Genomic DNA, 13,511 nt, shown 5'->3' with positions numbered 1-13,511 from the left:
ACTGTTCGGGTTGTCCTGTGTTCATGTTCAAGTTTTCATTCAGACAACAGAAAGCACGTCACATAAAATCCTTCAGTCAGCGATAAATGATTCAGTGTTTGGACTTCAATAATGCAGCAGGGCCTGAAGCTCAGCTCTGATTATGTCGCAGGCTGCTGCATGCATGTGGCGGTGGCTGCGTTACTGCTGCCCTGATGATTGACTGACAGGTGAACAGCTGATCTCACGACTCTATAACTTCGTGTCATCATCCTCCAGATGCCCAAACCTGGAGGCAGCGGAGCCGCTCCACCGGGGAGCCGGGAAGGCGGCGGGATTCACCGAAGCAGCAGCGTCAGCAGCGGAAGTGGAGGGAAGATCATGTCGCTGTCCTCCATGAGTGAGAGCGTGCAGAGCGGCCTGAGCTGCTTCCTGTCCGAGCAACATCTGGAGCAGGAGGAGCGGCAGCAGAGGAGCCGGCAGCTCGCCGAGTTCCAGCGGCTCAAAGAAGTCCGAGCGGCCGCTCAGCTGAAGAACCTGGAGGACTTCCTGAAGATGAACCACGTGTCCCTCAGAGACACCATGTCTTATTCTACGGGCATGATGTACAGGTACGGTGGTTATTAGTATAATAGTCATATTATCACCGAATTATTATGATGATGATGATTCACTTCTAAACACGGACACCTGAGAGGTTTTAACATTTAGAGAGTGAAGGTGTGAATCTGACTTCACAATCCAGCTGGTATTCCAATAAACATGAACAAATAATCAGAAACACTGACTGTTTGAAGTTTAACTGAATTGATCAACATTAACAAAATGAATCAATGATCAAATATCATTCCTTATAAACAAATTCATTGATAACAGAAATAGAATATGTTGATATTATGCATTTTGTAATTCATTTGTCTGTAATTTTTCTCATGAACAGAAACCTGGGGAAGTCCGGCCTGAGGGTGTCCTGTCTGGGGTTGGGTAAGAGGGACATGAAGGACGTCTTTAACTGGACATGATCAGTGGGCATTTTCACACTTGATGTTGATTTAACTTCAGTTTTAGTTCAAATTTGAGTCATCTGACTTTTATCTCAAATTGAGTTTTAAAAAGTAAAGACTGTCACAACATGAAGACGGACACAAACAAAAGGTGTCTGAAAAAACAAAGTCCAGAGAAAAAAAATCCTATTCTGGAGTTTTAGTGCAGAAGAAGAAACAAAACAAAAAACTCTGGAAGACACAAGGAGTTGAAACAAGGAGCTCCAATAGGACGTCAACCAGCTGGTAGTCAGTGACTGAAGGGAGTTTATATCCTGCAGTGATGAGAAATGACTGCAGCTGATTGGTTAACTGAGCACAGGTGAGGTGGGCGTGGCAGCGGGAGAGCAGGAGGACACACAGGAGGACCTCTGGTGGTTGGAAGAGGAAGTGACACAGGAAAACTAAGTAAAGTTAGAAGAGGCAGACGGACCAGATGACATCACACTGTTTAGTCTAATTTGTATTTTTTATATCTCGTATGTGTATTTTAAACTGTTACTATGACGATAAAGTAAACTTCATACTCCAACAGCTGTGATGGAGCCCAGGACTCATCATCTTTAATTCAATTCAATTCAATTCAATTTTATTTATAAAGCGCCAAATCACAACACAGGTTATTTCATGGCACTTAACACATTAAAGCCCTTACAGCAAAACTTTACAATATTATACAGAGAAACCAACAATTCAACAATTCAACAATTCAATAATTCAACAATTCAACAATTCAACAATTCAACAATTCAACAATTAAACAATTCAACAATTCAACAATTCAACAATTCAACAATTCAACAATTCAACAATTCAACAATTCCCACATAAGCTAGGAGGAAAAAACTCCTCTTTTAAGGGAAAAAAAACCTCCAACAGAGGGAAGAAAAACTCCCTTTAACAGGAAGAAACCTCCAACAGAACCAGGATCAGAGGTGGACGGAGCATCTGTTAACAGAACCAGGATCAGAGGTGGAGAACATCTGTTAACAGAACCGGGATCAGAGGTGGAGAACATCTGTTAACAGAACCGGACTCAGACGTGGGCGGAGCATCTGTTAACAGAACCAGGATCAGAGGTGGGCGGAGCATCTGTTAACAGAACCAGACTCAGAGGTGGGCGGAGCATCTGTTAACAGAACCAGGATCAGAGGGGGGCGGAGCATCTGTTAACAGAACCAGACTCAGAGGTGGGCGGAGCATCTGTTAACAGAACCAGACTCAGAGGTGGGCGGAGCATCTGTTAACAGAACCAGGATCAGAGGTGGGCGGAGCATCTGTTAACAGAACCAGACTCAGAGGTGGGCGGAGCATCTGTTAACAGAACCAGGATCAGAGGTGGGGGGAGCATCTGTTAACAGAACCAGGATCAGAGGTGGGGGGAGCATCTGTTAACAGAACCAGGATCAGAGGTGGGCGGAGCATCTGTTAACAGAACCAGGATCAGAGGTGGGGGGAGCATCTGTTAACAGAACCAGGATCAGAGGTGGGCGGAGCATCTGTTTACAGAACCAGGATCAGAGGTGGGCGGAGCATCTGTTAACAGAACCAGGATCAGAGGTGGGCGGAGCATCTGTTAACAGAACCAGGATCAGAGGTGGGCGGCCATCTGCCTCGACCGGTTGGGGTGAGAGGAGAGCAGAGAGAGAAAAGGACAGCATAGAGATAGAAGAGAAGAACTGTTGGTGGAGACGACAATCACAGAGCAGAGACATGCAGCTCCATGATGGGACATCTGGAAAAGAAAGAACAGAAACTATACGAGTGAAGGAACTGAATGGAGACAACAGATAATAAGAAGAAACTATGGGAGAGAAGAAGATGGTGAGGTATGAGTCAGTTAAAGAGTAGGAGGAAAGAAAAGAAGATCAGCTTGTAATGATTATTACAAACATATCTAAAGCTGTATAAACGTTTAATCTCTAAAGATAATTATCATTTCATACTAATCATAAATAATGAATAAAGTTTCTGACGGATAAAAATAAACACATAAATGCAGCATTTCTGTCTTTATGTGGAAAACTTCCTCTGCTGCTGTGATCACATTATAACTCAAAGGAAAAAATACTTCATACAACAGTTATTAAAAACAAAACAGGAAGTCATACAACACAGTTTATATTTAATGGTGTGAGCTGCTGAGACTCATTTCTCTTTAACAACTGTGGATGTGTTTAATATTGTAAAGAGACAGAACCAGCCGTGTTGTTTAAATGTTCATCAGTCAGAGTTATAGATCACCATGGAAACCGACAGCCCCCAGTTTTTACCAGGAACTACAGAATCTGTAGTTGTAAAGGAATTTAAAGGACTACAATAACAATCTGTCTCTGCTCTCTGAAACACTGAAACCTGTTCCAACTCTTCATGTTTATTTCCTTCATGAATGATCAGAATTATTTTCTGTTTCTTTATGTTCTGCTTTAACACTCTCGGTGTGATGATGGATTTCTGTGCAGGAACCTGGGTGACGTTCGGAGGACAGATCACAGAGCAGGTGAGAAACCTCCCCGTCAATCACACTCTTTTTTTAACTGGTTGTTAAAATAGGAGAACAAAAGGTTTGAAATATTAGTGAAATTACAGGAAATCACCATGTGAATGTTCCTGTTGAAGGTGGCGGAGGAACTGATGACTTTAGCGTACGAGAACGGAATCAATCTGTTCGACACGGCTGAAGTTTACAGCGGCGGAAGGTCAGAAACATGTTTTTATATCTGCATGAAAGCAGCATGTGATTTATTTATAACTAATGACGTGAATGCAAATACATGAACGAACAGCTAGAAACCAAAGTCCCCAGCAGAGAGGTGGTGCACACCTCATCACTTTATTTACAACATGTTGTCGTGCCAACGGTCACCGAAGGCTCAAAAACTCAGTGGACCCTCAAACTTTGGTCGATGAAGTCTTGATAAGTTGTTGAGAAAGTGGAAAGGAAATAGTGACAGTTTCAGAATTTTTTGATTCTCATTCAGAAAGTTTGAATTATAATTATTTTGATTAAGTCATGAACATCTCTCTTCCTGTCTCTTATTTCCTCTCAGAGCTGAAGTTGTGTTGGGGACTATCATAAAGAAGAAAGGATGGAGGTACAGTTTTCACTTCTACAGTGTTTCTTGTTGGTGCACTTTAGGATTTCACCATTAGCAGTAAAATATTAGTTTGAAATATCCATGAATTTTGTTGACTTAAAGTTATTGTGAAGGAGTTATGTAAATTTGAAATTCTATACAATCCCGTTTCCACAAAAGTTGGGACACTGTGTAAAATGTACCTGAAAAACAGAATGCAACAATTTGCAAATCTCTAAAACCCACATTTAATTTAAAAAAAAAAATAGACCAAAGACAACATATCAAATGTTTAAACGGAGATATTTCATTGTTTTATGAAAAAAAATCTACTCATTTACATGATTGTAAAAAGATGATTTCAGAGAGACAGAGTCTCTCCAGTGAAGATGGAGAGAGGTTCACCACTCTGAAAGACTGTGTTGGAAAATAGTTCAACAATCTAAGAATAATGTTCCTCAATGTAAAACTACAAAGAATTAGTGGATTTCATCGTCTACGGTTCATAATATCATTAAAAGATTCAGAGAATCTGGAGAAATCTCTGAACACAAGGGACAAGGCTGGAAACCAATATTGGATGGTGGTGATCTTCGGGCCCTCAGGCAGCACTGCATTAAAAACACACTATTCTGGAGTGGAAATCACTGCATGGGCTCAGGAACACTTGTGAAAACACAGTACATGAACACAGTTCATCGCTGCGTCCACAAATGATGTTAAAACTCTCCAAAGAAGAAACCAGATAGAAACATGTCCACTGGTTCAACTCTGTAGTTACTTGAATGGGGATGAAAGAATTCGATCATGTGACTTCAAATGTTGTCGGACAGAAAGGATCAAATTCTGATATTGAAATGAAGTATTTGTGTGACACCTTTTATTTAATTATGAAATATTTATCCACTATTTCAGACTCAATTCTGTTTTCCATCATTATTTTGGAGTAACGAGTGCAACTTGATGAGGAAGAAATTCATTTGATTCTGTGGTCAACAGAAATAAATAAGACAATAGTGAATAAGATTTGACTTCATCTGTGTAGTTGTGCTGATATCATCAAGTTTTTGGTTTCTGAGACAGAATGAAGCTCTCACACTCGTTTCTATTTCATCTATTTTCTAACATGCAGGCGTTCCAGTTTAGTCATCACCACCAAAATCTTCTGGGGAGGAAAGTAGGTATCTGAGTCTGTATGGATCTGTTGTCTTAACATAATATATAAAATAGTTATCACAAGAAGGAACTTGGCAGCAATAACACATTTAATGATTTCCAAAAATGTTTAGGTTTTAAGTGTTAAAAAATGGCAGGAGGATGAAATAAACCATCTTCACAACATACATGTGACACGTGAGGCACGTGAGGAAGTAGGAGTTTCTGCTTTTGGTTTCACACCTTGAAGATTGAATAAAATGAAAGATGTTTGTTTTTCAGAGCAGAAATGGAACGAGGATTATCAAGAAAACATATAATTGAAGGTACGATTTATACCTAAAATTTAACACACACACACACACACACACACACACACACACACACAGCGCAGCGATGTGACGTGGAAATAACTGGTCTGGAAGTATTTGACTTCCTGTTTCCTGCCGGTCTCGTTAACGTGCTGATGTTTGATCAATAAGTCTGAATACTTCCTCATGAAGGTTGTTGATGGTGTGCATCACTGTGCTGCGTTCAGGAACACTCTGGACCTTTAGATTGCCCTTCATGTGAGTGTGTTGTGTAACCGTGTGTGAACCAGGTCTCCGAGCATCTCTGGACAGACTCCAGCTGGAGTACATCGACGTGGTGTTCGCGAACCGACCGGATCCCAACACTCCGATCGAAGGTGAGTCTGTTCACATCACAACCTTCTTCTTTTGGTTTCTGTTTGGAGGAAATAGTTTGGAGACGTATTAACTCAAATGTGTCGTCCTCCAGCGGGAATACAGAGTTCTCTCATTTCATGAAACGTGTGATCATGTAAACGGGATCAGTTATCCAACCTGTGCAGCAGTCAGCTGAGTGGTGCTGAGGAGGCGTTCAGGAACCTTCCTCTGGTTGGTTCATCCCGCTGCTGCTGCTGAGCAGCTCCACCGACCTTCTTCCAGTAGAACCATGCATCCACCATGTTCTGATCAGGAGTCCTCAATAACAGCTGAGTGTTTGTAACCCGGTTGTGACAGAGACCGTGAGGGCGATGACTCATGTGATCAACCAGGGGATGGCCATGTACTGGGGAACATCCCGCTGGACGTCCATGGAGATCATGGTGAGTTCTAAAATTATCTGGAAATTCATTCATAGATCAGTTTGGTTTCCTGAAAACTAGATTTGATCCAAAACCTGCTGGTGCAGGTCCAAATTATATTGAGAGTAAACGAGTCAGGGGATGTTTGGATTCCTTTGGCTTCTCAATATTTACATTTTTCTAAATCTAAATTTGTAATTTTTTTTGTAATGCTTCCTCACAAAAGTTCCAGTTTGCACCTGCTGGATTGTAATAAGAACCGTCTACAAACCTCCGCTTGCTCATCATATTAGACACCAGGGTTAAATAAATACAAATAAAAACAATAAACAATATATATACCAGTGAAAACCTGCATGGTCCTAACGGTCCAGTTCCCTGTGTGTCCTGTAGGAGGCGTACTCTGTGGCACGGCAGTTCAACCAGATCCCACCGATCTGTGAGCAGGCCGAGTACCACATGTTCCAGAGGGAGAAGGTGGAAGTTCAACTCCCCGACCTCTTCCACAAGATCGGTAATCAGCTGTCACAAAATGTCCTCCAGTAATTATGATAATGCAGTATGATAGTTTGACCTGTATTATTATGCATATAGTTTGTACAATACTCAAGTTAGACTGATCTTTGTTGCCGTGGTGGGTTGCTATGTGACATTAATTTGCTCACATCGATTAATTCTTTAAGATATATTTTAGTCCTTTTAATTTGAGTTGTGTTTGTTGGCCTCGTCCATCCTCGTGTTAAAAACATGATGAAACTGAAAACAGTCTTTGAACATTGGAAGTTTGCTGCGTGTGATTTTAGTCCATTATAAAGGTGTTTTTGTCGTGCAGGTATTGGAGCGATGACGTGGTCTCCGCTGGCCTGTGGGATCCTCTCAGGGAAATATAACTGTGGGATCCCAAATCATTCACGAGCCTCGCTTCAGGTAACTCCTTCTATTGTGTCAAATCCTCTTCCTTTGTTTAATCTACGACCTCGTTTCCAGAAAGTACTGACGTTGTGTAAAATGTAAATAAAAACAGAATGGAATGAATGTAAATCACATAAACTCATATTTGATATAAAATAGACCAAAGACAACATATCAAATGTTGAAACTGAGAAACTTTATTGTTTTATGAAAATATATGTGCTCATTGTGAGCATTGTGTACATGAGTAGCAACACGTCTCTATAAGTTGTTCCAGGATCATGTTCACCACTGAGCTGCATCACCTCTTCTTTTAACAACACTCTGGAAACCTTGGGGAACTGAGGAGACCAGTTTCTGGAGTTTTGAAAGTGAAATGTGGTCCCATTCTGGCCTGATAGAGGATTTCAGCTGCTCAACAGTTCAGGGTCTCCTTTGTTGTATTGTTCATGTCCTGATGCTCCAGATGTTTTCAATGATTGACAGGTCTGGACTGCAGGAGGCCAGTTTATCAGCAGACTCTTCTACTAGAGAACCATGCTGTTGGAATACGTGCAGAATGTGGTTGGACGTTGTTCTGCTGAAATAAACAAGACCTTCCCTGAAAGAGACGTTGTCTGGATGGCAGCATATGTTGCTCCAAAACCTGAATATATCATTCAGCATTAATGCTTCCTTCCAGATGTTCAAGCTACCCATGCCATGTGCACTAATGCATCCTGTACCATCACAGATGCTGGCTTTAGAACTGAGCTGATAACAAGCTGGATGGTCCCTCTCCTCTTTAACCTGGAGGATGCAGCGTCCATGATTTCCAAACAGAATCTCAGATTGTGATCCATCAGACCTCAGGACAGTTGTCCACTTCACCTCAGTCCATCTTCAATGATCTCGGTCCAGAGAAGGCGGCGGTGTTTCTGGATCATGTTTCTATCTGGTTTCTTCTTTGGAGAGTTTTAACATCATTTGTGGACGCAGCGATGAACTGTGTTCACAGACGATGGTTTTCACAAGTGTTCCTGAGCCCATGCAGTGATTTCCACCATCAAATTCAAAATGAGCAGATATGTTTCATAAAACAATAACATTTCTCAGTTTCAACATTTGATATGTTGTCTTTGGTCTATTTTCAATTAAATATTGGTTTATGTTATTTGTAAATCACTGCATTCTGTTTTTAACTACATTTTAGGTAGCATCCCAATTTTTTGTAGAAACTGAGTTGTACATAAATAATAAATAATTGTTTTCATTGTCTGATTTTGGATTCTCTATTGAATATAAAAAGAACAAATAAGACAGAGGTTCAGATTGATTCAAAGTAATTTTGCAGTTTCACATTTTGATGTGACCTTGATGAAGGCAGGAGCATCCAGAATCTCCAAAAATCGTGTTTTCTATAATATTTTCAGAGCTCTGTTCTGGGTTCTGCTCATGGTGGAGTTGTGGCCTTCAGGTGTGCGCTCCGTGTTGTGCTCTCTGTAACAGGGTTATCGGTGGATGAAGGACAAGATCCTGAGTGAGGAGGGCCACCGTCAGCAGATGAAGCTCAAGGAGCTGCAGGCGGTTGCTGAGCGACTGAGCTGCACGCTGCCTCAGCTGGCGATCGGTAACGCAAACCTCCACCTCTGATCTCTACGTCCATCACGTCCTGCTCTCTGCTTCACGGGTTGTTCTGTCCCATGTTCTCCTCTCAGCCTGGTGTCTGAGGAACGAAGGGGTGAACTCTGTCCTGCTGGGAGCCTCCAGAACCGAGCAGCTGCTGGAGAACATCAGAGCGATACAGGTCAGAACCAGAACCGAACCGGTACCATCACCGTGACGACAGTTCACACCTGCAGCTAGAACCAACGGAACCAAATGATAGAAACAGTAAACAACAATATCAGATTGATTTTCTTAAAATTACTGTTATTATTAAGAAAAAACCCATAAAAGACTCCAAAGCCTTATTTTTAGTTATTAATAATGTTACAAATGTCACAAGGAATTCTAATAAGTTTCTTTCTCCTGGAAAATACACCAGCGGTCATATCCAGTCCTAAAAGTTCCTCTTAGTGACAAAACTTTAAGAAAATTATTTCTAAGAATTTGCCCTTAAAGTTCAGAGAGATCATGTAAAGATAGAAGTTATTCATAAACATGTTCAGAGCTCCTCAGGAGATCAGCGAGGAAGACTTTAACATGAAGAGTTTCTTAATCAGAGGAGAGAAGTGATTTTATCCTCACTGAGATCAGGGTTTCTGTCTGTTTCCTAAATCACTACTAAGATAACACCCTTGACAAAATATTCTTGATCAAAAGTTTTTAGGCGAAGTTGGAAACTCTGAGACGGATTCTAATAATCTTTATGAATACGGCTCCTGAATTTCTGGTTAAATCTCCGGTTTAAATGTGTCACATTTCCAAAAGGTCTGTCTGGAGTCAGAAGGCTCTACGATGCCCAGAAACATTGGAAGTTTAGTTTAGTGAGTAAAAACTTGTGTTTGACATCTAATACCAGTCTTGAGTTTGATTTCCCAGCATGCTCTCCTCCTCAACACCTCCAGACTGAATCCAACTCTCAGCTTCTTTGGGACATTGAGAAGTAAAAGTCTTCCTGTCTGCAGGTGTGCTTCTTCCTGTAGTCGCAGTGATGCTGTCGCTCTTCTGCCTCCACAGGTCCTTCCAAAGCTGTCTCTGTCCACCGTCTCCGAGGTGGACTGCATCCTGGGAAACAAACCGTACAGTAAAAAGGACTTCAGATCGTAGAGGCGGCTGTGATGAACTTCAGACTTCCTTTTTTAAAAGCTGCCTGTGGATGAGAGACATCTGGAGACTGTAATTCAGTTCATCTCACGTCTGCACTTATTGACACTTTATTACATGAACTTCTTCCGTCTGCAGCGAGCACAGAAACAACCTGAGGTTCATCTCCACGTCCAGATTCATCACGACACAGATGAAGAACTGACGAATGGATCTGATGCAAACACACGTTACACAACATGTGAAACCTGCTGAGCACAAAACATGAAGCTGTGACGCATCTTTAATAACAGCATGTTTACTGGATCTGTTCATTCTGGTTCTATTACATTTAATCACACTTCAAACATTTGATTATTGTTGTATTATTTCATGTTAATGTCTTGTTTTATCAAAGTTATATGAAGTCTAGCTTTCATAATGCATGTTTGAAATATTGTCAAGTTGTATTCTTTAATAAAAACTCCCTTTTTCAAACATTCAGATATTTGTACTCATAATTACATCAGACGTCTTAAATCTGATAATATGCGGAGAGTTTTAACAGAATCACAGCTCTGATTATTTTAATGTGTTTGTCTCAATGTGGAAAAATGAAATCTGTACTGTAATACTGTAAATTACATTCATGTATTTTTTTTAAATCAATAATCCTTCATTTAAAATAGCATTTTTGAATAGAAAATAGAAAACGAGTCAGGTTTTATCTTTATTTCTTATTTTGTTTTGTTTTTAAAGATTGCCAAAGATCCTAATCTGAAAAACACCAAAAAAAGTTCAAGAATTTCTGAACTGAGATTTTATCGTGATGCTGCATTAAGAATGAATGTACAGAATAATGTGTACGATATTTCTTCCAGCGAGATAATTACTGTGAGAATGTTGGTAATAACTACAGACTGGATATAAAACTATATAAAATTATATAAAGCCACGGACTGGATATAAAACCACAGACTGTTTCTAAAAGAGTTCGTAGCTTCAGGTCTGTAAAATGGTTCTGATCCAGAAGTGTCTTCAGCTGCAATACCAGCGAGTGCCACTAGAGGTCGGCTCCAAAAAGCCTCCGGCTCCATAGACTCCCATTCAACTTCTCTCATCAAATCCAAAGTGAATAAAATGTGTCCATCAGTTATCTCGGTGTTGTTAGCTAAAGTCACTCCTTCTTATTAGTTTTCTGGAGGTCCATCTGAAAATAATCCCTCATTCATTAGAAAAGAAGATTCAAGAAGACCTGTTTTTGGGGGCGTGTCTGTTTGATTGACAGGCCTGTGGTGCAGTCAGGTTACAGCTATCGGTGGGCGGGACGTAGTATCGTCAGGTTTCCGATCAGATCGGTCAGATCCACCGCTGGCTCCTCCCCCAGCTCGTCCAAATATGGTCACTTCCTGCTCCAAACCGCTCCGAACTAGCAAAATGGTGACGGACAGAATCTGAACTGGAGGATTCATAACGTTCACAAACCAACGATGACATCACTGATGGTTGATGACATCACTGGTGGTTGATGACATCACTGCTGGATGATGACATCACTGATGGTTGATGACATCACTGGTGGTTGATGACATCACTGATGGATGACGGTTGGTAATAACAGTAAACAGCTCCTGCTACTGGTCAAACAAGAGACGTCAGTATGAATTATGATGATTATTAACTCCAACATTAAGTGATTGAAAGACACGAAGACACAAACACATTCGCTGTTGGTCCAATCAGCACTAATAGAGGGAAAGAGGAAGCTGGTACGAAGTTAAATCTGCTGAATCAGAGCTGTGATCGGAAACTCAAAACTTTTCAACGCGCTGTGAGCGGCATGTTGTCCTGTTGGAGAAGCCTGTTGCCATGGCGCCACAGTTCAGGTGGTTCACAGCGAATGTCTTCCCTTTGAGTCCTCAGAAGGTCCCAGTAGAACTCTACGTTGACAGTCTGACTCTGGGGGCTGAATTCACGGTGACACAACCTGCTGAACGTCAAACCCCCGGAGGTCTGATCACTGACGTGTTTTCAGTGGTGGAGGGCTTGAAATGCTATAAAAAGACAAAGTGGGACACAATCATGACGTAACACTTAACTAATGTGCTTGGCTTTTTATTTTGCGTCTGTTAATGAAAAGATGAACCAGACTGAAAACCAGATATTAATATCATCCAGGAAGACATGTTATTTCCTATTTACAAACTATAAACAATAATAGTGTCATGTGTCACATTTAAAAAATGTTTTTCTGTATCTTGATAAAGGTATTTTGTAATTTATGAATAAATAATGAATAATTTAATGTTTTGCATGTAAAAATAAGCTTTAGCATGTTTATTGAATTCTGAATTGTCCTCCAGCAGCATGACGTCAGCTCCAGTCCTTCAGCAGCTGGTCTCACGTTTGGTTTGGTGTTTTGCGGACAGAATCAGAGTTGAAGCTGAACGTCTGAAGACATGTTGGGATGTCCACAGCAGGTCGATTGTATGCTTTTTATTCTTGATTCAACAGCCTGCAGGTGTGAGGATTCCTGCCTGATCCTCGTGTCTCCCTGTTTTTCCCCGATCACCTCTCCTCATGTGTGCTGTCATTCCCGTCTGTTTGTTATTGTTTTGCCACGTGCTTTGTGTTGTTTTGTTTTGTGTTCCTCAGCAGTACCCTCCTCCGAGTTCCGCCCCCTGCTGCGCCTCTCTCCGTCAGCTCAGCTGTGCTGCATCCCGTGATCACCTCCTGCCGTTACAAATACCCCGGTCTCCTGCCTGCTCAGTGTCAGTCCGTCCGTCCACCTACCTGGTATTCTGTCCCGTAAGTCTGTTCGTTTCACTCAGTGAAGTTCCGGTTCTGACTCCCTGTTTGTCTCAGCTTACCTGCCGTCCAGTATCGAGCCTCGGGTCTCACCTGTGCGAAGTCTTCCAGTTCGTTCCTCGGAGATCAGCTGTCGAAGTCTTGGTAATCCTGTGTCGAGCCTCGGGTGTCACAAAGTCGATCCTGCGCTGCTGTTCAAGTGTTGGACCACAGAGATCCACACAGCGATCCAGCCTGTCTGCTGCTCTTGTGGAGGACCTCGGGATTCCCTCCAGCGAAGCCACGCCCACTCTGCATACTGCCCGTCTACCTGTCTGCCGGCCGCCATCCGCGGCGGAGCCAGCTTCCAGCTCAGGAGACGAGACTGGTCTCCTCGCTGAACATTGGCCTCCGGCCTCATATGGACTTGTACGTTGTTTTTCTCTGCCTACTGTGTGTCAGTTGTTTGGAGAGAATAAAGGACTCTTTGGTCGTAAGAACAGCTATCCTACTGTGTCTGGGTCCGTTAAAACACCACCATATCAGAACAGCAAGAAGTTGGCAGAACATTTGATGAAGCTGTAGATGGACGGCTGCCACAGCAATCGGACAAATCACACTCAAACACAACCAGGCAGATTATTGTATTTATCCTCCTGAGATTTCCTCCTCAATCTCTGTCTGAAAGAATTGTAATAAAAGATCAGGTTTTAATCTGGTTGGATTTAGTTTCCCTTAAAA

General features: G+C 41.7%; 1 protein-coding gene across 1 annotated transcript; it reads left to right on the top strand.

Annotated features, from left to right (window-relative positions):
- Positions 1-515: 515 nt before the first annotated feature.
- LOC138192072 (voltage-gated potassium channel subunit beta-2-like) lies at positions 516-10,405 on the top strand. The gene is made up of 14 exons (XM_069139245.1): positions 516-590; positions 920-963; positions 3,485-3,522; positions 3,642-3,721; positions 4,073-4,117; positions 5,232-5,276; positions 5,537-5,580; positions 5,856-5,942; positions 6,280-6,365; positions 6,738-6,858; positions 7,177-7,271; positions 8,745-8,865; positions 8,954-9,042; positions 9,918-10,405. The coding sequence occupies exons 1-14, from the start codon at positions 535-537 to the stop codon at positions 10,005-10,007; spliced, it is 1,041 nt and encodes a 346-aa protein (XP_068995346.1). The 5' UTR covers positions 516-534; the 3' UTR covers positions 10,008-10,405.
- The last annotated feature ends 3,106 nt before the right edge of the window (positions 10,406-13,511 follow it).

The sequence above is a fragment of the Embiotoca jacksoni genome, unplaced genomic scaffold (genome assembly GCF_022577435.1).
Source record: "Embiotoca jacksoni isolate LCO1_2020_lvr unplaced genomic scaffold, fEmbJac1.0.p SCAF_80, whole genome shotgun sequence".
NCBI classification, from domain to species: domain Eukaryota; kingdom Metazoa; phylum Chordata; class Actinopteri; family Embiotocidae; genus Embiotoca; species Embiotoca jacksoni.
This window is presented reverse-complemented; position numbering and strand designations above follow the sequence as displayed.

Bases quoted from the DNA above. Each gene is read 5' to 3' on its own strand.
- LOC138192072 (XM_069139245.1), top strand. From the start codon at position 535: ATGAACCACGTGTCCCTCAGAGACACCATGTCTTATTCTACGGGCATG. The intron at 4,118-5,231 runs GTACAGTTTTCA...TCTAACATGCAG, and splicing joins ATAAAGAAGAAAGGATGGAG to GCGTTCCAGTTTAGTCATCA. The intron at 7,272-8,744 runs GTAACTCCTTCT...TCTCTGTAACAG, and splicing joins ATTCACGAGCCTCGCTTCAG to GGTTATCGGTGGATGAAGGA.